The sequence below is a fragment of the Saccopteryx leptura genome, chromosome 2, assembly GCF_036850995.1.
Source record: "Saccopteryx leptura isolate mSacLep1 chromosome 2, mSacLep1_pri_phased_curated, whole genome shotgun sequence".
Lineage (NCBI taxonomy): Eukaryota > Metazoa > Chordata > Mammalia > Chiroptera > Emballonuridae > Saccopteryx > Saccopteryx leptura.
In genome coordinates, this window is record NC_089504.1 from 313,928,675 (window position 1) to 313,952,110 (window position 23,436).

The 23,436-nt window shown below is 40.5% G+C and overlaps 1 protein-coding gene across 5 annotated transcripts in view; it reads left to right on the forward strand.

Moving 5' to 3' along the window:
• LUC7L2 (LUC7 like 2, pre-mRNA splicing factor) overlaps window positions 1–23,436 on the forward strand; it is a 57,437-nt gene that overhangs the window by 13,968 nt on the left and 20,033 nt on the right. For 4 of the 5 annotated variants that reach the window (XM_066362861.1, XM_066362864.1, XM_066362865.1 and 1 more), the window contains one exon: window positions 3,005–3,099. In XM_066362861.1, the coding sequence (XP_066218958.1) occupies window positions 3,005–3,099 (95 nt within the window). Of the gene's footprint in view, window positions 1–1,186; window positions 1,430–3,004; window positions 3,100–23,436 lie in introns of those variants that run through there. The other variant, XM_066362862.1, reaches the window with a different exon arrangement.

The following is a 23,436-nucleotide window of genomic DNA, read 5'->3' on the forward strand; positions in this document are numbered from 1 at the left end:
ATTATGTAAATATGCCCAGAAAACCCAAAGATAAAGTATACTGAATGCATAAAATAATTCCTATAAGGAGATTTGGTTTATATTTGTTCCCTAATGATTGTAGACCCCGCCCCCCCCCCCCCCCCCACTTTTTTTTACCAATGGGTAGTGTTGTGCCTAGTTTTGAAAAACATGGTTTGGGCCAGATATCTTGACAGAAACCAAAATTTATGGTAATTTTATTTAAAAATTTTTTTGTTGGTTTAGCCAAATTATACTGTTATGGCATAATCCCAGATTTATTAAATACTACATGGACATGGTGATGTAGCCAAATTATTTTAAAATGTTAAAGTCTCTTAAGTAAAAGAATGCCAATAAACAGATACTCGTTTTCCAGTTCCTCTCAGTGTATTTTTCTGTAGCTCCAATTACTAGGAGTTTTATGACATTGTTTTAAAAGTTTCTATAATATATGAACTGATTTTTGATAGCTGTGTATATTGTGTTTACTACAGTTATCAAGTATATATAGAGCAACCACTTATACAGGAAGAAGTTATTTTAAATACTTCTTGGCATTTATAGAAATTGATTTCTTTTAAAGCTCATCGGGGATGTTTGCTAAATTCGTATTTGGAATTATTTATATTTTATCCAACAGCTGTGTCTTCAGGACACATATGTCAATATTAGATTTAATGTTGTGATTGCGGAAGCAAAAACAGTCACCCTACTTGGTAAAATGTTTGGTAAAAGTTCTGTGAATCTTGCTTTTAGTCTAAGGCCTGGCTTATAACCTTGAGCTGCCCGTTTGACAGAGCATTGGAATCATCGCAGTTGCATGGATGAAAAGCTGAAGCTACTTGGAGCAGGGAGACTCCTAGCCTTGGAAGGAAATTTTTTCTCTACTTAAAAAGTTTATATCATCTTTGAGTTTCTTAACATAATTTAGGTACAGATTTAAAATAAAACATTTTTTTCCCCATAGCCAAGAAGCGAAATGCCTCTAACATAGCATTGTCATTCTGGTGTGAGCTTATTATCCTACTGCCATTCTAATATGAGTTGAAGGCCCTCAAAGTCTGAATGAAGTAAATGTTATAAAGATTTTTTAAAACCCCAGTTGGCCCAAGGACCATGTTCCAGAGCTCCAGCCTTGGACTTTTCTTACCTATGATTAGTCATACTCTTCTCTAGGGTTACACACTTGCTAAGTTAATATTTAAAAAAATAAAACACCCTGATTTTGTTCATTTTTGTTTTCATATACAAGAATCTTTACAGTCAACATGTACTTCTAGATGCTGTATTGAAATTGCTGGCAGAGTCTACTCTATACAAACTGAACAATCTGGCCCCTTGTTTTATTTGTAAAGGTTCAATGTATCTATGCCTGCCTACTTCAGTCTGCAAGGGAGTGTCAGAAAGGCCCCGCATTCGCCGAGCCGTGAGTTATTGCTAACTTTTCAGATGTGTTAATGAATGTGGAACAGAAGCAGTTGTGTTTAAAAGGAAAGGAGGATCATCAAAATAACCTTTATCTTAGTAGCAGGCGTGAAAACTAAATGAATCATTCCCAATTGTGGTGTCAGAAATAACCGACTTTAACTAGAGACTAGCCTCCAGAAAACCTATTGTTGAACTGCTCTGAAGCTGTCATTTTACCTATACTGTTCCCTGGCTACAAATCTGAATGTTCTTTAAGTCTTATTAACCAAGTTAAAACAATTTGAACAAAATCTCACCCCACCTAAAAATGACAGTATTCAGGTGACTTTGAGTTAAGCTCTTCAAAATAAGACCATGTAAAAGGGGTTAAGTTTTTACCTTTTTTTGTAATTCACATGTGAAAAATAGAAATTAATTCAAATAATTGAGTCACTTCCTAGATGAAGGTTTTCAGAGTGCTCCAGGAGTTGTGTGAAGTACAGCAGTATTTACAGTCTATTTTGGTACCAACAGTTCTTGCTTCAGTAATTCACCAGTAGGTTTTCATTCACCGATTTTAAGGCTAAAATAAAACACCGACATATTTTAGGGCTATCACTATATAAAGGAAACATCATTAAGAATTTTTCATTTTTATTCCCCATAGAGATTCTAAGCAAAAAAAAAAAAATATATATATATATATTTTGTTAATAGAGTTAGTTAACCTTTTTTTTTTCTTAGAATCTGTAAATTTTTAAGTAGTTAGGCATCATTAGCAGATTGGATGCTTCTGTTGCTTAGGAGATGTTTTGTGTTACATGAAGACAGTGAATTTAAATGCACCCAATTAGGTCGTGTATAGCACAGGATACCTAAAACTTGGAGGTGTGGGACCTTTGGAGGCATTACAGTTAACTTTTCATTTAGGCAATGTGCCTTTGTTTGACTGGTGTGTAAGTCCTTCTTCCAGGTTTGTACGCTCTTAAACACATTATTCTACCCTTTCTAACTCCTCCCAGCAGCAAAAGGGAGACACTTCAGCTGGAACAAAATAGTGGAAGAAATGGCGTCTGGGGTTCAGTGGGGATTCGCAGTGTGTATGCAATGTTTGCAAGATTACTTTTTATGTTTTTCAATTGATGTAAATAATTACAAAATAAGTCAATGCTTATTGTCAAGTAGGGAACATTGTCTACCAGTAGAACTCTCCTAATGGGTCTGCTGCAAGTTGCTTAACCTCTCCAGGCCACAGTTCCTCATCTGCAATGTGAAGGAGTTGGACTCGGTAATCATTAAGGTCCTCTCCTGCTCTAAATCTTGTGCTTTTCTGAATTACTGTGTTTAACAGAATACATTGCTTTCCCACCTTGACTATTTGAATTACATGTGCAGTACCCATTCTGCAACTGCATGTTGTCTAAAATAGTTTTTCTATAAAATCCTGTATAAAGAACTAATCTCTCCTGAGCTGATTATAAATGTGTGTGTGTATAGCCACACATTAAAAGCTAGTGATAGTAGTAGGGCTTTCAGAAGATAAACATTTTCCAGTTGTCTAACCTTGAATATTATTAACTTTTCTATATTACAGGAGATACTACTCGTCAACGGATCAAATTCAGTGATGACAGAGTATGCAAGAGTCACCTTCTCAACTGTTGTCCCCATGATGTCCTCTCTGGGACTGTATGTATTTACTAAATCTATTATTTGATTATTGGCATACTATAAAAATGAACTACTTGATAAAGTCTCAATTCCTTGTCAAATTTTTATACAATGATTTTTTTAAAAAACTGCTGTTAGAGGAGGGATTTGCATCCTTATTTACTTATTTAGGTTGATGATTTAAACCAGTAACAGTGGGATTCCTCAGAAAGTTAATTGCTATAAGTATTTCCTCTTTGGAATATAGACACAGTTATTAAATAGCAGTTGTACTTTTTGTTCAGAAATAATACCAATGACTTAAAAAATTGTTTTCTTTACTGTAGAGCAGAGTAGGCTTATATACAAAACATACATTTTTGTTAAAATTTATGTACATTTATATTGTAGAGATCATTGTGGGGAAAATATGTTAGTAAATACTGAAGTTCATACAGCTTAATTTGCAAGTAGTGTCACTTAAAATTTATATTGTTGAGTCAATATAAAGCTCATTTAATTTAGATTCTATGTCTGATGATGTTGGTTGATCTTAGAGTATCATTCTAATTTGGAAGATAAGCCATATGATGATGGGCTTTATTTAAGTAGAACAAAGGATTTGATTCCTTTTGGTTTGAATGTGTTTGAAATGATCACTCACTGCAAGCGCTTTCCTTGTAGGCACATCTGATGGTGGGAGAAGACTAGTATGAGCTAAAACATGTAGTTGACTTTACTTTTTTTTTTTCCTTTGGTGACAGAGAGAGACAGATAGGGATAGACAGGCAGGAAGGGAGAGAGAAGAGAAGCATCGACTCTTCCTTGCAGCACCTTAGTTGTTCATTGATTGCTTTCGCATATGTGCCTTGACTAGGGGGCTACAACAGAGTGAGTGACTGCCTGCTCAAGCCAGCGACCTTGGGCTTCAAGCCAGCAACCTTTGGGCTCAAGCCAGTGACCATGGGGTCATGTCTATGATCCCATGCTCAAGCCAGTGGCCCCACATCAGGCTGGTGAGCCTGTGCTCAAGCCAGCGACCTCGGGGTTTTGAACCTAGTCCTCTGTGTCCCAGTCTGACTGTTTGTTAATCCACTATGCCACCGCCTAGTCAGGCTAGTAGACTTTCTTTTTTTTTTTTTTTAATTTTATTTATTTATTTATTTATTTATTTATTTTACAGAGACAGAGAGAGAGAGTCAGAGTGAGGGATAGACAGGGACAGACAGACAGGAATGGAGAAGCATCAATCATTAGTTTTTCGTTGCGCATTGTGACACCTTAGTTGTTCATTGATTGCTTTCTCATATGTGCCTTGACCGTGGGCCTTCAGCAGACCGAATAACCCCTTGCTCGAGCCAGCGACCTTGGATCCAAGCTGGCGAGCTTTTTGCTTAAGCCAGATGAGCCCATGCTCAAACTGGCAACCTCGGGGTCTTGAACCTGGGTCTTCTGCATCCCAGTCTGATGCTCTATCCACTGCGCCACCGCCTGGTCAGGCATGACTTTATTTCTTACTTGCAAAAAGTGACTGAAATGAAGAAACACTTTCTGACTTTGATTTTCCTAAGTGATGAGTTTCCTTACTTAAAGGTACCCAGAAGAGTGGTTCTCCTTGATAGGAAGAGTTAAATGCCCCAGACAGGTAGGTATGAAGGCATATAGAGAAAGCACCTCTTTTTCCAATAGTACAGACTGTTGAAGCTATATTATGTTAAAATGAAATAAAGAACCTACACTAAAATATATTTATAATACTAAAAAATTTTAAAGTATAGTACCACAGGGAAAGAAATCCAGAGTCTGAGCACTTGAATTAGCACTAGGAAAGATAATCAACCCCCATGTCTACCCTTTAGAGTTTCCATAATTAAAGTATTTTCTACTGTGCTGTAATGCAGTCAAAATGTATAAAATCTATAATAATCCGTAATATACAGTGTGTCTGTAAAGTCATGGTGCACTTTTGACCGGTCACAGGAAAGCAACAAAAGACAACAGAAATGTGAAATCTGCACCAAATAAAAGGAAAACTCTCCCAGTTTCATACCTATTCAGTGCAGTTTGATGTGGGCTCACGCACAGATTTTTTAGGGCTCCTTAGGTAGCTATCCCGTATAGCCTTTACAGACTCGTCACTGACTGATGGCCTACCAGAACAGGGTTTCTCCACCAAACTGCCGGTTTCCTTCAACTGCTTATCCCACTGAGTAATGTTATTCCTATGCAGTGGCGCTTCATTATAAACGTGCCGATACTCACATTGCACTTTGGTCACGGATTTGAATTTAGCGAGCCACAGAACACACTGAACTTCCCTCTGTACCGTCCACATCTCGACTGGCACGGCTGTGGGCTGCTCCGCTGTATACACGGTGTTATGTCATCACCTGTGCATGTGCACATGCTGCCACATCATCCTACAGAAACTGGAAGGGTTTTCCTTTTATTTGGTGCAGATTTCACATTTCTATCGTCTTTTGTTGCTTTCCTGTGACCAGTCAAAAGTGCACCATGACTTTACAGACACACTGTACTTTGATTTGCCACATTTACTGTTAAATTTAACAGTTAAAGTCATTTTATTTACTGGCTAAATTATTACTTCAACTAAATTTTGAGAACAATTAACAAAGTAGCAGAATTTAGGTGTTTTTTTTTTACTTTCTTTTTAATGTTTATTGATTTTACAGAGAGAGGAAGAGGGGGAGAGAGAGAGAGACAGGAACTTCAATCTGTTCCTGTCTGTATCCTGACCAGGGATTGAACTGGTAACCTCTGCACTTCTGGATGATGCTCTAACCAACAGAGCTATCTGGCTAGGGCCAGAATTTAGGGTTTTGTCTGTTTTTAATACTTAAATATTTTGATATATTCTTCATGTATGGCATTAATAAAAATGTGACACCATGCCTGACCAGGCGGTGGCGCAGTGGATAGAGCATCAGACTGGGATGCGGAAGACTCAGGTTTGAGACCCTAAGGTCGCCAGCTTGAGCGTGGGCATATCTGGTTTGAGCAAAAGCTCACCAGCTTGGACCCAGGGTTGCTGGCTCAAGCAAGGGGTTACTCAGTCTGCTGAAGGCCCGCGGGCAGGGCACATATGGGAGGGCGGTCAATGAACAACTAAGGTGTCTCAGTGTGCAACGAAAAACTAATGATTGATGCTTCTCATCTCATATGGGAGGGCGGTCAATGAACAACTAAGGTGTCTCAGTGTGCAACGAAAAACTAATGATTGATGCTTCTCATCTCTCCGTTCCTGTCTGTCCCTGTCTATCCCTCTCTCTGTAAAAAATAAAATGTGACATCACAGTTGTGCTTTACATTTTATGGTACACATAATGTTATGATCATTTATTTCTTAACTCTGAAGTTTAGGATTCATTGTTAGCTTTAATGATGGTGACATATTCAAAACCATTTAGTTCTGTTGAATTTAGGTAAAACTGGGTCCAAATTTTCTGAGGGTGTAGTCTTAATTCAACATGTTTTCTGTTGTAGGGAATAGTCTTTTTTTTTTTTTTTGTATAGAGGGAGGGAAGGACAGGAATGGACAGAGAAGAGAAACATCAGTTCTCCGTTGCGACATCTTACTTGTTCATTGATTGCTTTCTCACATGTGCCTTGACTGGAGGATGAAGGTTTCCAGTAGAGCGAGTGACCCCTTGCTCAAGCCAGCAACCATGGGGTCATGTCTGTGAGCCTGTGCTTAAGCTCACAATTGTGGTTTTGAGCCTGGGTCCTAAGTATCCCAGGCTGATGCTTTATCGACTGTGCCACCTCTTGGTCAGGCTGTAGAGAATAGTCTTCATCATGTTAAATAAAAAGGGGAAGTGATTGGTCTTGGACTTTCCTTGTAAAATTTTTACTCTTGTATAAGATGAATATTTTTTTCGGATTTTAACATCTCTGAAATTTGCATCTCAAATTTGTTGATAGAAAAATACTATCTTTTTTTTTTTTTTTTTTTTTTTTCATTTTTCCGAAGCTGGAAACAGGGAGGCAGACAGACAGACTCCAGCACGCGCCTGACCGGGATCCACCCGGCACACCCACCAGGGGGCGATGTTCTGCCCCTCTGGGGCATTGCTCTGTTGCATCCAGAGCCATTCTAGCGCCTGAGGCAGAGACCACAGAGCCATCCCCAGCGCCCGGGCTATCTCTGCTCCAGTGGAGCCTCGGCTGCGGGAGGGGAAGAGAGAGACAGAGAGGAAGGAGAGGGGGAGGGGTGGAGAAGCAGATGGGCGCTTCTCCTGTGTGCCCTGGCCGGGAATCGAACCCGGGACTCCTGCACGCCAGGCTGACGCTCTACTGCTGAGCCAACTGGCCAGGGCCAGAAAAATACTATCTTAATTGGTGACATTTTTCTCATGGTACAGTACAGATTTTAGTGATGAAGCTTAAAATTGATATTTTGTATTACATGGAAAACAGTTATTAAGGAAAGCCCTCCCTTTTTTTTTTTTTTTTTTTTTTTTTTGGTATTTTTCTGAAGCTGGAAACGGGGAGAGACAGTCAGACAGATTCCCGCATGCGCCCGACCAGGATCCACCTGGCACGCCCACCAGGGGGCGATGCTCTGCCCCTCCGGGGGGTCGCTCTGCGGGGACCAGAGCCACTCTAGCGCCTGGGGCAGTGGCCAAGGAGCCATCCCCAGCACCTGGGCCATCTTTGCTCCAATGGAGCCTTGGCTGCGGGAGGGGAAGAGAGAGACAGAGAGGAAAGCGCGGCGGAGGGGTGGAGAAGCAAATGGGCGCCTCTCCTATGTGCCCTGGCTGGGAATCAAACCTGGGTCCCCCACACGCCAGGCCAACGCTCTACCGCTGAGCCAACCGGCCAGGGCCAAGGAAAGCCCTTTTAAAGGCACTTGTCAGGTCCTGGCCGGTTGGCTCAGTGGTAGAGTGTTGGCCTGGCCTGTGGAAGTCCGGGGTTCGATTCCCAGCCAGGGCACACAGGAGAGGCGCCCATCTGCTTTTCCACCCCTCCCCCTCTCCTTCCTCTCTTTTTCACTCTTCCCCTCCCGCAGCTAAGGCTCCATTGGAGCAAGGATGGCCCGGGCGCTGAGGATGGCTCTGTGGCCTCTGCCTCAGGCGCTAGAGTGGCTCTGGTCGCAACATAGTGACGCCCAGGATGGGCAGAGCATCGCCCCTGGTGGGCATGCCGGGTGGATCCCGGTCGGGCACATGCGGGAGTCTGTCTGACTGTCTCTCCCCGTTTCCAGCTTCAGAAAAATACAAAAAAAAAGAAAGAAAAAAAAAATTTCAAAGTGGTAGGTGTAGTTGTATATATACTCAGGTTTCTAAACTTCTGACTTAAAATCAGTTGGGTAGGATTTAAAAAGCAACATCCTTAAAAAAAATAAAAAAAAAATAAAGGCACTTGTCAGGAAAACTCTGGACAAGAAATATCTTCCTTTTGTCAATCTAATAGAAAAGAGATTGTCATATATAAGGATGGTGTTTAGTAGTTGCGAAGCTATTTCAGAATTTAAAGTTTTAAGGACTGGCTATATAGGACTTGTGAAATTCCAGGGTTGTCATAGAGTAGTGTTTTGAGAATTTAAAACCTTCCATAGCCCTGGCCGGTTGGCTCAGCGGTAGAGCGTCGGCCTGGCATGCGGGGGACCCGGGTTTGATTCCCGGCCAGGGCACATAGGAGAAGCGCCCATTTGCTTTTCTAAACCCCCCCCCCCCCTTCCTCTCTGTCTCTTTCTTCCCCTCCCGCAGCCAAGGCTCCATTGGAGCAAAGATTGTTGGGCGCTGGGGATGGCTCCTTGGCCTCTGCCCCAGGCGCTAGAGTGACTCTGGTCTCGGCAGAGCGACCCCCTGGAGGGGCAGAGCATCGCCCCCTGGTGGGCAGAGCCTTGCCCCTGGTGGGCGTGCCGGGTGGATCCCAGTTGGGCGCATGCGGGGGTCTGTCTGACTGTCTCTCCCGGTTTCCAGCTTCAGAAAAATACAAAAAAAAAAACAAAAAACCTTCCATAGTGGGACTTTCTAATGACCCTTATTACTAAAAGGAGCTGTTCATGACTTCATCCTTGTGCAAATGATTTGTCATTAGAAAGCTGTGTCTTGACAACAAATCTCTATAGAGCAACTGCTTTGCTGGCATACTTGTTCATGTTGAAGATATCTGTTTTCTTTTTTTAAATTTATTTTTATTTATTGATTTCAGCCAGAGAGGAAGGAAGGGGGAGGGAGAGAAAAAGAGAGAGAGAGGAGCATAGATCTGTTCCTGTATGTGTCCTGACCAGGGATTGAACCTGCAGCTCTGTTCTTCAGACCAATGCTCCAACCAGTGGGACTATCCGGCCAGGACAACACCCTTTTGTTTTTATGACCTTGTTCCTCGGATCTGTCCCTTTCAGCAGAATATTTTGTAGTATTTAGCAGAAGAATACAAAGAAATACATTCTTTGACTTTATTCGTTATAAGTGGTTGAACTTTTTATATCAAGCATTTGAGATGGAGTGATTTTTAAAAATGTACTCACCTGACAATTAGTATGGAATATTTTTAGAATTCAGTTTGATGAAAATTTCCCTATAACATTTTACCTTTTATTAAAATCTGGTACTCTGTTATAACTAATTCTTGAGCTAATGAAGTAATTTGAGGAGGAAAATGTAGAGCAAAGAATCAAACTAATTGTATGAGTATATTTATATCTTTGGATTATGATTTTTATAAGGAGCATGAATATTCCTTATAACTGGGAGTTACTGTTTTTCAAAGGCTTGAGTTGAATATTTCCTTTTTCTAGTTCCACTTTCGTCCTGCCCTTGCACACGTGGCTTTTCCCTGTTTTGTTCATCTTCTTTATGATTTAGCAAAAACAAAAAAGCAGAGTTGCCTTCACCACACCCCTCAAACACATTATTTCTGGTACATAGCTTCCCTGAGGAAAGATAAGTATAATATATTAAAATGCTTTTTAAAAACCTTTCCATCTGGTTCCAAGTGATCTGGGGAAAAGGTATGTGATGGTAATAATTTAATAGAAGGCATTAAATCTAAAGCAGAGATAGTAACAAAAGCTTGAAACTAAGATCTGCAGAGGCCCTGGCCGGTTGGCTCAGTGGTAGAGCATCGGCCTGGCGTGCGGGGTACCCGGGTTCGATTCCCAGCCAGGGCACATAGGAGAAGCGCCCATTTGCTTCTCCACCCCCACCCCCTCCTTCCTCTCTGTCTCTCTCTTCCCCTCCCGCAGCCAAGGCTCCATTGGAGCAAAGAAGGCCCGGGCTCTGGGGATGGCTCCTTGGCCTCTGCCCCAGGCGCTAGAGTGGCTCTGGTCGTGGCACAGCGACGCCCCGGAGGGGCAGAGCATCGCCCCCTGGTGAGCAGAGCGTTGCCCCTGGTGGGCGTGCCGGGTGGATCCCGGTCGGGCGCATGCGGGAGTCTGTCTGTCTCTCCCCATTTCCAACTTCAGAAAAATACAAAAAAAAAAAAAGATCTGCAGAGATGGAAATGTATACTCTTACGATGTGCCTGTCCTAATTCAGAAATGGCCACTACTGATTTTATTATAGCCTTCATTGTATAATTTTAGTATTGATAGGTCATCATGTTTTCTTGTGTAAAGTTGTCGTTTCAAAGGTGGGAAAATTATTATAAGGCTCAGAAATTGTGCTAGCCAGATGTTGCATATCTAAAGAATCATAGTATATTATGCCACATAGTAATCTCAGAGTAATTTAAAACTCAGTACTTTTTAAGATTTTTTTTTTGTTTTTATTAGTTTTTATAGGTAACACAGTCATCTAGGGTAGTGACTTTTAAATGTTTCTGAAATGTCCTTGTAGGCATTGCATGTAAGGATATGGGGATAGGCCAGTCTTTACTCTTTCAGGTAGAATTTTGCACATTTTAAATATAGAGAATTTCCATGAAGTTTTGTTTAAGTAAAGAAATTCTGCTCAGAAATAGAATTTAAATTTAAAGAACCGATATTGAGAAATACTTAGGGACAGGGATAAAGTAAAATTTTGTCTGCCTTTTTGAAGTAATTGAATAGGAGTTATTTTAAGAAATTCTGACTGAGTTGATTTTATGGTGTCCCAATAGGTTCTGGGTTTTATCGGCAATTTTTACTAATTGAAACTCCTTTATTGCTTCTCTCTTTCTTTTAAGGCCTGGTCTAAAATCAGTTACTTGGGTGCATACAAACCTGAATTTTTAAAGTGCCTAAGTCTCTTTGCCTAGTACATATGTAAAAGAGCCATGAAAGCATGGAGAAGCAGAATGAATGTAAATTTCATTATAAGGGCAGGGACAGTGTTTTGCCTGTTTTTTTTTTTTTTTTTTTTAACTTTTATTAATTTCTCAGGGGAGAGAGACAGAGAGAGAGAGAGGGAAAGAGGAATAGAGAGCGAGAGGGAGAAGGGGGAGGAGCAGGAAGCATCAACTCCCATATGTGCCTTGACCAGGCAAGCCCAGGGTTTCAAACCAGCGACCTCAGTGTTCCAGATCGACGCTTTATCCACTGCGCCACCACAGGTCAGGCCCAGGAACAGTGTTTTGTTCAGTGCTATTTCCTCAGCATCTAGAACAGTGCCCCTCCATTGCGTTAAATGAATCATCGATTCACCCAGAAGTAGAATGCTAAATAAATAAATAAATCTGTTTCAAAAACTAACTATTGAGTTTCAAAAGGTAATAATTGTTCGTGGGAAATGTATTACCTTTTAACAGGTAAAGGAACTGGAGAGTGTCCTGGGGTTACTGAGCTGCCAATCAAAATAGGATAGCAGTGGTTTCACATGCAGATGTGAAAAAACTGCTCTGTAGATATATTCAACTTTATCTTTTCCTCAGAATGGCTTGTTTTGGGCTACTTTGGTATTTTTTAATAAGTGGTTTTAGCATTAGCTCAGATTACTGGCATGATTTTTAAAAATATAATTTCTAGACTTTCTCAATTTGCAAAATGCCTGTTAACCCAGGTTTTATAAGCTTTGGCCTTTGAAGTGTAGTATTTCCTATATTAAGCAGATTTGCCATTTTGTGTTTTATTCTTAGTCTGTTACAAAGACATGTATTTCTTCAACAAAAATTTCTAGAGATTGTCTAACCAAAGTCACATTTGGTTCCTAGGAAATCAGAGGCACAAAGCTTCCCAGTGAATTATTAAAACTACTGTTCAACTTGAAAAAACAAGTCCTGAGTATATTTAGGAGCATTGTTGGCAAATTGGTACATCACTGTCCTGGGCTGTTCAGCTTGGGGTACCTAACACCCTAGTGAAATAACTTTTTTCTGTCATTCTGGATTTTCTTGCTATCATCGCTTCATGTATTTGAAATGACTTAGTATATTTCAGACTTATAGAGGTGATTATTTTTTTAAGGTGACCGACCGAGAATCTTGTATGTCTTTTGTTAAGGTTGGTCAGCATATCTGTCTATATCTTGGAATAATGGTTGAGTACACATATACACACATGTAGATATGATGAACTGTAGTGCTGATGTTCAGTCTTTATAAATCAAATACAAATTAATTTTGCTTAAAATTTTTATTCTGTAATACAATAATCTATAAAATATTCTGTATTTTATTATTCCTTCAGAATCAGTCTGAGGGAAGGATCTTTTTAACATCTTTAGTAGGTTTAGTAGAAAATTTCAACTATAAGTAAAAGTGGAGAGAATTGTATGTATACTCACACACTACCTTCAGTAAATATTTTACACCTTATTTCATTTATAATCACTTAAGTACTTTTCATCCTTATGTTAGTTTTTAGAAGCAAATCTTAAGTCATGGACCTGTTATTTAGGATGACTCTTGAAGTAATTTAAAGTAGCAAAAATCGGTTATTCCCAAGCAAATAGAATGAGGTCTGGAAATCGTTGAAGCAGATTGCTTTTCATAGTCTGATACTTGGTTAACATACTTCATCATCACATTTGTCTTTATGATTCTCTGTATGTGCTTGTTACCAAAGAATCAGGAATCATCTCTCAAAGTTCTTTAAGCTCTTTAGACCTTTTTAGAGATATGTACAGTTTTGTAAATGGCATTTTAACAAGTCTGAAGAAACTAGTATATTCTCTCAGGCTGTTCATTGAAAAAGGGAGAGTGGAGTTATAAATGCATCATTTGGAAAATGTAGATAGTGACCACAGAGAAGGGCAAACACATGGCAAACATCAAAGGAAATCACGGATTCTCTGTAACTGGAAATATTTTTTAAACTCTAATGAGGTCTACCTTGATATGCAGCTAGCAAGACCAAATGACCTAGTACGATCTCTAGTTTGATGGTTCTTAATCATTAGGGAGACTTTTAAAAGCATTTGGTGTTTTACATTGACCTATAGAGAATAAAACATCTTGACTATATGTCATCTCATAGACTTTTTTAGGTTTTTTTTTTTTTTTTTTATTTGTATTTTTCTGAAGCTGGAAACAGGGAGAGACAGACAGACTCCCGCATGCGCCCGACCAGGATCCACCCGGCACTCCCACCAGGGGGCAACGCTCTGCCCCTCCGGGGCATCGCTCTGTTGCGACCAGAGCCACTCCAGCGCCTGGGGCAGTGGCCAAGGAGCCATCCCCAGCGCCCGGGCCATCTTTGCTCCAATGGAGCCTCGGCTGCGGGAGGGGAAGAGAGAGACAGAGAGGAAGGAGAGGGGGAGGGTGGAGAAGCAGATGGGCGCTTCTCCTGTGTGCCCTGGCTGGAATTGAACCCGGGACCTCTGCACGCCAGGCCGACGCTCTACCACTGAGCCAACCGGCCAGGGCCTAGATTTTTTTAGGTTTAAAGGATCAAAAATACAGGTGTGTATGTGTGTGTGTGTGTGTGTGTATAGAGAAAGATAGATATACTTGGATAATGTAAATAGTAAATTTTCCAAATTCAAATAGTTTTTGTTTTTTTCCCTTTATGGTATTTAGTTTAATAGTGTTTGGAGTAATGAAATTTAAGTAATACTGGCCTGACCAGGCGGTGGCACAGTGGATAGAGCGTCGGACGGGGATGCGGAAGGACCCAGGTTCGAGACCCCAAGGTCACCAGCTTGTGCGTGGGCTCATCTGGCTTGAGCAAAAACAAAACAAAAAAGCTCACCAGCTTAGGCCCAAGGTTGCTGGCTCGAGCAAGGGGTTACTCAGTCTGCTGAAGGCCCATGATCAAGGCATCAATGAGAAAGCAATTAATAAACAACTAAGGTGTCGCAACGAAAAACTGATGATTGATGCTTCTCATCTCTCTCTGTTCCTGTCTGTCCCTATCTATCTCTCTCTGTCCCTGTAAAAAAAAAAAAAAATTTAAGTAATACTGGAATTAAGTAGGGGAAGAAATAGAAAAGGGTGAGTGAGATAACAGTTTAATGAGGGTTGAATGGAGAAAGGAGAGAAATCACAGTAAATATTCACAAAAATTGCCCTCAGGAAGTGACTTATTTTTCATCTCTCTGGGAATGATGCTGATGGCTGCTGTCCGCACTCACTCACTCAAGCACTTGAGGATCTGCCGTGTGCCATGTGTCATGCTGGGGATACAGAAGTGGACGTGGGCTTCTGTTTCAGTTGTGGGAGTTCACATTCTGATGTGGGAGACACATGGCCAAATGTGAAAGGCAAAATGGTTATTTTAATTAGGACAAAAAAGCATGGCTAAGTAATTTAGATTGTCTGGGATGGTGGGCAAGCAGTTACTTTGGCAGAGTGGTTGGAGAAAACTTTTGATGAAATGATATTTAAAAAGAACTTAATGTTAAGAAAAGAACAGTCATTTCTGAGTGGGAATGAACTTACCATATGTTGCTTCCGTACAGAAATTTTTGCTGGTTCCCTATGGTATATGTGGTCAAAAATCTAAAACCCATAGCTAAATCTATCTCTCCCTTGAGTGAATAAATCGGTTCAGTCCACTCTTTTGACCAGATTTATTTATTCCCGTCTCACCACTTCCTTCCCCAGCGTGCTTCTCATTTTTGCCTACCCCTTTACCTCAGCTTGGAGTACCTTTCACCTCTGCATACTAAAACCCACCTGGCTTTCTACACATGACAGCCTGAGCCTACAACAGTGTAGCCTCTGAGCCCTGGTGCACACTTGCTCTTTGTACTCCTGAATAGGCACTCAGTCTTGTTTTTGTATGTGTTCTCTCTCTTCTCAGTTAGATAGTATAATCTTAGTGGGGCAAAGCCTTTTAATTTTATCTAGATACCTGCATATCTAGGATTCAAAATGAATAAAGTATTTCCCGATATATATATAAATTATTTTTTATTTTGTTTGTTTATTAGAATTCCATATATGAGTGAAATCATACGATACTTGCTTTTCTCTGACTGGCTTATTTCACTTAGCAAAGGGTAAGATTTCCTTCTCCTTTTTTCTTTTTTCTTTTTTTAGTGAGAGGAGGGAAGATAGCAAGGCAGACTCCCATATGCACCCCAACTGGTATTCACCCAACAACCTCGTCTGGGACCGATGCTCAAGTACTGAGCTATTTTTAGCACTTGAGGCTGATGCTCAGTCCAGCTGAAGCTAACCTCAGTGCTGGGGTCATGTTTGAACTAATAGAGCCACTGGCTGTAGGAGGAGAAGAAAGCGAGAAGGAGGAAAAGGAGGGGGAGAGAAGCAGGCGGTCACTTCTCCTGTGTGCCTTGACTGGGAATTGAACCTGGATGTCCACATGCCGGGCCAAGCTCTATTCATTGAGCCACCAGCCAAGGCCCTACCACAGCTTCTTATCTGCTCATCTGCTGATGGGCACTTGGGTTGCTTCCAAATCTTGGCTCTTGTAAATGATGCTGCAATGAACATAGGAGTGTACATAGTGCACATATTCTTTTGAACTAGTGTTTCAGGGTTTTTTTGGATATATTCCCAGAAGTGGAATCACTGGGTAATAAGGCAGTTCCATTTTAAAATTTTTTTCTTGTATTTTTCCGAAGCTGGAAACGGGAGGCAGTCAGACAGACTCCCGCATGTGCCCGACCGGGATCCACCCGGCATGCCCACCAGGGGGCGATGCTCTGCCCATCTGAGACATTGCTCTGCCGCAATCAGAGCCATTCTAGCGCCTGAGGCAGAGGCCATGTAGCCAGCGCCAGTGCCATCTTTGCTCCAATGGAGCCTTGATTGTGGGAGGGGAAGAGAGAGACAGAGAGGAAGGAGAAGGGGAGGGGTGGAGAAGCAGATGGGCACTTCTCCTGTGTGCCCGGCCGGGAATCGAACCCGGGACTCCTGCACGCCAGGCCGACGCTCTACCACTGAGCCAACCGGCAAGGGCTGGCAGTTCCATTTTTAATCTTTTGAGGAAACTCCATACTGTTTTTCACAGTGGCTGCACTAATCTGCATTCCACCAACCATGTACCTGGTTTCTTGCTATATAAAAATATATATTAATAAAAATTAGAAGAGTTTTATTTTCTTTATTCATCCAGGGGAAAATGGAGCTGGGATTGGAACATAGGCCTAGGAAAATGGGCAGTTAAAAATTTGGGAAATGGTAGAAAAGCAGGAACTCCTTTCTGTACACCCAGCATGCCCCATTCCTCTTCACCCATCATGTGGGGCTTGTTTTGAGCATGAGGATTGTAATTAGGAAAGAAAACCATAATACCTGTATTTATTTTAAGACAGTAGTGACATAACTTAAACTCCTATCCAGGTTTTGTTATTTCAAAGCTTTTCCCATATTATACTAGACTTTCTCTTGTTCTTGAGCTGGGTTTTGAAGCAAGCATTGAACCCTGGTGGCAGAGAGATGTTACAGATACGAGGAGGAAGACAGTGAAGGTCAGAGTGTAGAGACCGTCAGTGCCTAGCGGGCAGCAGCGGCCATGGAGTGCTCTGGGCGTGGTGCTGCCTCCCTTTTCGTTCCTTGCTGTCTTTCTGCTCAGTATCTGAATTTTCACTTCTCACATTTTGGTGTCTTCCACCTCTCTTTACTTGAGCCTCTTAAGATAATATAAGAAAACACAATAAAAAGACATGGGAAGAATTGTTATTTTAAACAAATAAGGAGTATGAATAAATGGAAGAATTAAAGCCAAGTAGATGAAAAGAGTACTGTTGCTTTAATGAAGGTGGTTTTAAAAAGTGTTAAATGAAGTTACCAAGGAGAATGGAGTTTGTTTTAAAATCTCAAGTATGATGAAAGTTTTTATTTACATTCAGACACATTTTATAGAAATTTATACTGTTATTCTCAAGCATTCTTTCTTACCATATCTTCATTCAATTTTTTTCTGGTGATACACTATATTATGATCTTGTACATGATGCTGTTCTTTAGAAGTACTTCCCAGTATCTCCACTGTTAATACATAGGCCCTCGGAGGTCAGAGTGTGTAGCTCCTATGTGATTTGTTAATGAGGGTGTCCTAGAAAAGTATACTAGCTATAACTCCAAGGAGGAATATGTTATGTCAATTCTACATGTCCAAAACAAAACCTTTTACCTTACAGATCAACTCTTCCTGTTGACTTAATCAGTTAAGAGACCTGATTGATGGTATCGTTGCTTATGTTTGAAATATGTATACTTAAAACCTTGATAAGACCCTTGACCTTTTCCTCCACACTTCATTTCCATTTAGTTAAAACCTGTTGATTGAAAGTCATTGTGTGCCCTGGCTGGTTAGCTCAGTTAGTTAAGAGCATCCACCTGAAACAACAAGGTTGTGGGTTCAGTAGCTGATCAGGGCACATACAGGAGCAGATACATGTTCCTGTCTCTCCCTGCCTCTCTATCCAAAAAAAAAAAAAAAAATCATTGTGTTACTGAAAGAGTATTGAGCTGTATTAAAGACTGGGTGCAAAGTTTTACTCTGCTCTCACTAGCTTATCATCTTGTCACTTCTCTGCGCCTTGATTTCCATATTTGTAGGAAGGTGGTGATGGCATTGAAGTAATCAGAGTTCCTTCCAATCTCTAAAATGTTTTAACACTCTGTTTCACTTCCATCACCTTCCTTCTCTTTCCTCTTCTAATTTGACCAGTATGCAGACAGGCAGGAAGGAAGAGAGATGAGAAGCATCAGTTCTTCAAGGCTACTCCTTAGTCTCCTTAGTTCATTGATTGATCTCTCATATGTGCCTTGATGGGGTGGGGTGGGGGCTACAGCAGAGCAAGTGACCCTTTGCTCAAGCCAGCGACCTTTGGGCTCAAGCCAGCCACCATGAGATCATGTCTATGATCCCATGCTCAAGCCAGAGACCCAGCACTCAAGCTGATGAGCCTGTGCTCAAGCTGGCAACTGTGGGGTTTTGAACCTATGTCCTCTGTGTCCTAGTACAATGCTCTATCCACTGTGCAATCGCCTGGTCAGGCATTAATACTTCTAAAATACATATTTTATAATGTGATAAAATTTGTGTCCTTATTGTCCAAGTAGGCAAGTGTTCTTATTTGCCTACAGAGTAAATTCTGCACGTGGTGACTCATTCATAATCTTGCACCATCTAGTCAGAGGCAGTAATGTGATATATACAGCAGTCCTGTACTACTTGAGAAAGAAATGGTCAGAGAGATTAGGTGAATTTCTCAGTTAAATTGGTAATAAGAAGTGAAGGTTATTTTTCGTCTGACTTATTTCACTTACATTAATACTCTCAAGATCCATCCATGTTGTTGTAAATGTCAGTAGTTCATCTTTTATGGCTGACTAGTATTTCACTGTAATATGTACTACATCTTTTTATTTTCCCTATTGATCTGAGAGAGAGAAACAGCATCAACTTGTGCCACTTAGTTACCCTATTTAGTTATATACTATTTTAATTTAAAATTTTATTGAATTTAAAAAATTTTTAATTCATTGTGTTGATATGGTTTCAAGTGTAGTTGTGCACTCATTGATTGTTTCTCATGAGTGCCCTGACTGGGAATCAGACCTGTGACTCATGATGTATCAAGACAACACTCTATCCGTTAAGCCACCCAGCCAGAGCCTATACTACATTTTTTTTATTCAATCACTTGTTGAAGGTCACAGGTTGTTTCCATGTCTTGGCCACCATGAATAATGCTGCAGTGAACATAGGGATACATATATATTTACAAATAAGTGTTTTCAAGTTTTTCAGGTAGGTACCCAGAAGGATTGATGGGTCACATGGTAGTTCTATTCTTTTTTTTTTTTACAGAAACAGAGAGTCAGGAACAGAGAGATGAGAAGCATCAATCATTAGTTTTTCATTGGGCATTGCAACACTTTAATTGTTCATTGATTGCTTTCTCATATGTGCCTTGACCACGGGCCTTTGGCAGACCGAGTAACCCCTTGCTCGAGCCAGCGACCTTGGGTCCAACCTGGTGAGCTTATGCTCAAACCAGATGAGCTCGCACTCAAGCTGGCGACCTCGGGGTCTTGAACCTGGGTCTTCCGCATCCCAGGCCAATGCTGTATCCACTGCACCACTGCCTGGTCAGGCGGTGTTAATTTCTTTTAATGTCTTTTTTTCATTGAGAATATTAATTTCTTGACATAAGAATTATATTCTCATACTGTTTTATAATTCCCTTTAAGATTTAGTTTATAAAATTGAGCAAATGTTGCCTGACCTGTGGTGGCGCAGTGGATAAAGCATCGACCTGGAATGCTGAGGTCGCTGGTTCGAAACCCTGGGCTTGCCTGGTCAAGGCACATATGGGAGTTGAAGCTTCCAGCTCCTCCCCCTGTTCTCTCTCTCTCTCTCTCTCTCTCTCTCTCTCTAATAAAAAAATGAGTAAATAAAATCTAAAAAAAAAAAAAAAAATTGAGCAAATGTACTAACATATAAGAAAGTAAGAATATTTGCAAATTCTTAGAGCTTTGACTGTGTCTAGTTTCTGTCATTGGCATATTCCTTGACATGTTACTGCCATTAGTTTACACTTGGCAGCACACTCCAGGATTGTAAGAAAGATAACCCTTTGATTTGCTCTACTGAAATATTTTTATTTGTTGATTTTGATGTATAATTTTCACATGCCTCTATTTCTGTTACTTTGATATTTTCCTCCAAAATTAAAGTGGCTTTTTTGGCTGATTGAAAGGCTGATAACATGCCCATTGCATTTAATTCAGTCAATATTAAAATGTTTATACAAACCTCGCAGCAATGTCTATGTCCTAATTTACAGAAATGGCATTTTACTATGTCTTTCTTTGCCATCTTTTCTCCACTTAGCACCAAGAACATTTTTCTATGTGATGTGTCATATGGCTATTCCCACAATTCAGTTAGATCCCTGCTGCTAAGCTCTTTAAACATCGTTGTTAAATTTTATTGTCTGTTTGTATACTTATTTCATTGTTTCCTCAAATTCTTAAAAGTATAGTTTCATAGTCAAATTGTCAAGATTATTTTAGTAATCGTGGGTTGTGCAAAGTCTGGTATTTTGTGTAGAGTGGAGAAAGAAATAAGCCATTATTTTCTCAGGAAACTTAGAGTCCATTTGGGGAGATAACATTCACTTTTGGAATTTCAAAAGAATAATTCAAAAGCACTTAACAGCCAACTTGGTTAAATAGGATAACTTTATAAAATGCTGTGAGGTTAGAAGTTATCAGTATCATGTGTAGCTAGCTATTTGGTCAAGACTTCTGGAAACAGATTTAGGATGGAGAAGACAAACTGTAGAACTGAATTTATCCAATTAAAGATAAACATTTTCCCCATTTACAGTCTAAAATTTTGAATGTTTATTAATTAAAATACCAAGAATAAACTTATAGAAAGAACTTAATTTTTATGTGGCTGTCATCACAAATAGTTGTTTAAGTGAAAAATAACCAAACATTTTATTTTGTTCAGTTTGAAGCTTGCTTGCTTCAGAAGAGAAGCAGCAGCAGCAGGTATCTGCACTGTTGCACATCAGTGATGAAGTCAGGATTGAGTTGGCGTTGGAGAGGTCCATAGTCATGGTGTGGTTGTTTCATGGGTCCCTCTCTGGTGGCTTTTTAATGAGATGACTAGGGTCACAGAGAGCAATAACATAGGCATACTTTCCCTTACTTCCACAATGGCAGATAATTGCTGGATTTTATTTTGGCTTGCTTGTTTTTATTTTAAGTATTCCTCATGTACACAGCACAGTGCCACAGTTGATGCTTAGTTGTGATTTATAGACGGGAAAAGAAATGACTAGAATCTAGAATTTTAAAAATCTGCCTTGTTACACCTGTTGTCCTCTTAGCTCCCTAAAATAAGCACTGGGCTATTCCAGGCCACACCCAAAAGGTCTTTATTATATATACTAAACCCTTTCTCTAGGGCTTTGTCCCAGAATCTATGGTAAACCTGGGTAGAGAGTAAAAGTTGCAGTGCTCATGGCCCCGGATAGTGAAAAACCTAAGGAGTCTACCTCCTGGGGGAGGGAAGCACTTAGGAGAAAAGAGAGAAGTGGCTGGTACCAGCAAGAAAGGGGTCCAGGCACGGAAGAGAACCCCAGAGGAGGCTGAGAAGGCCCTCCAGAGCTCAGACCACTTTTGTCCTGGGTGCATCCTGACCACACCTGCCTGTTTAAGCCCAGGGCCCCTGTGCCAGAGGTTCTACTCTGCCGTCTTTTCCAAGATAGGTTTATTCAACAAATAGGGGTTCTCCTACCTACCAGGCATATAGTAGGTAAAACAGAAAAAAAATTTTATGGAGCTCATATTCTAGTAAATTGATAAAACACTGTGAGAGAAGATGAATATGTTACTTTGTTTTTGTTGAGAACAGATTGGAAATACAGTTCATCAGAGGATAAAGATGAGGGAGATGACTGGAGGTCAAGCAGTAGACAGCTACTTGGAGTATCTACTTTGTGCAGAACTCTTCTGGATGTTAGGAGTGTTGCTCACTATCAGAGATAAGTTAGTAGTAAAGTAATGAATTAGCATGGAAAGGGTATTATTAGACTAGAAATCAGGCTACTCATATTTTCATGCAATTTAAAAGGAGCATTAAACTTTCTTTCTAGAAACTTTTCTCAATAAATGTTGCTTAATAAGCAGCTTGTAATTTTCACAAGACTAGAAAGTTTCAGTTGCTGTTTGTTGTTACTGTAGAATGCCTTGGTTTGTGACATACCCTGTGAATGGGAGCAAGCACTGGGGCCTGGAAAAGCACAGCGGTGCTTAGCAACACAGTGATCCTTTAGAGCCATTACTGTCCTGAGGACTTCCTTAATAGTGGTGAATATTCCTCATGCTTTCCCAAAGAATAACTTTGAGGACAGTACTTAACGTTTTCCCATTTATTCCTTTATGTAATTAAGAACTGAGATAGCCTGACCAGGCAGTGGCGCAGTGGATAGAGTGTCGGACTGGGATGCAGAGGACCCACGTTCAAAACCCCGAGATTGCTGGCTTGAGCATGGGCTCATCTGGTTTGAGCAAGGCTCACCAGCTTGAGCCCAAAGTTGTTGGCTTGAGCAAGGGGTCACTCGGTCTGCTGTAGCTCCCTGGTTAAGACACATATGAGAAAGGAATCAGTGAACAACTAAGGTGCCGCAATGAAGAATTGATGCTTCTCATCTCTCTCCCTTCCTGTCTGTCTGTCCCTATCTGTCTCTGTCTCTGTCACACACAAATAAAAATAGAACTGAGATAATAGCCTGACCAGGTGGTTGCGCAGTGGATAGAGCGTCGAATTGGGAGTCGGAGTACCCAGGTTCAAAACGCCAAGGTTGCAGGCTTGAGCGTGGGATGATAGACATGACCTCATGGTCTTTAGCTTGAGCAAGTGGTTACTCTCCCTGCTGTAGTCCCCCCTCATCAAGACACATGAGAAAGCAATCATTGAACAACTAAGGTGCTGCAGTGAAGAACTGATGCTTTTCATCTCTCTCCCTTCCTCTCTGTCCCTGTCGCCAAAAAAAGGGGGGGGGGACTGAGATAATATAATTTTACAGGGACACTTTAGATATTCATAAAATCTCACAGTTGGAAGAATAAAAGCTATGTGATGGTTGAATTTTTTCTCTCACTATCCTAGATAAATGATTGTCTAAACTGTGCTTGAATCTAATTTTTCTGGTAACTCACTCCTGAGGAAGCTTATTCCGTCTTTGGAAAGCTCTGATCATTCATTAGAAAGTGTTTTTTTTTTTAGAAAGCATTTTCTTACATTGGGAGAATTCAAATCTGACTTTATGGAGCCCTTTGGGGCCATAATAAAAATCTGTTTCTATTTTATACTGAAAAGTTCCCATCTCAGTTCTATCAATCAGTCTTTGTGAATCTTTATCCAGTGAATTCACTATCCTTTTTAACATGAGGCAGTGTATCAAATTGGTGCTCATAACCTTTGTTACATACACACACATCCACGTTGCTAAGAGCTTTTTTCCAGCTTTGTTCAGATTCTGACAGGCTTTTCCTTGTCTGTATATTCTTAAGTACAAAAGTGATCACTAGTCCCATCTGCAGGTAGATAGAATT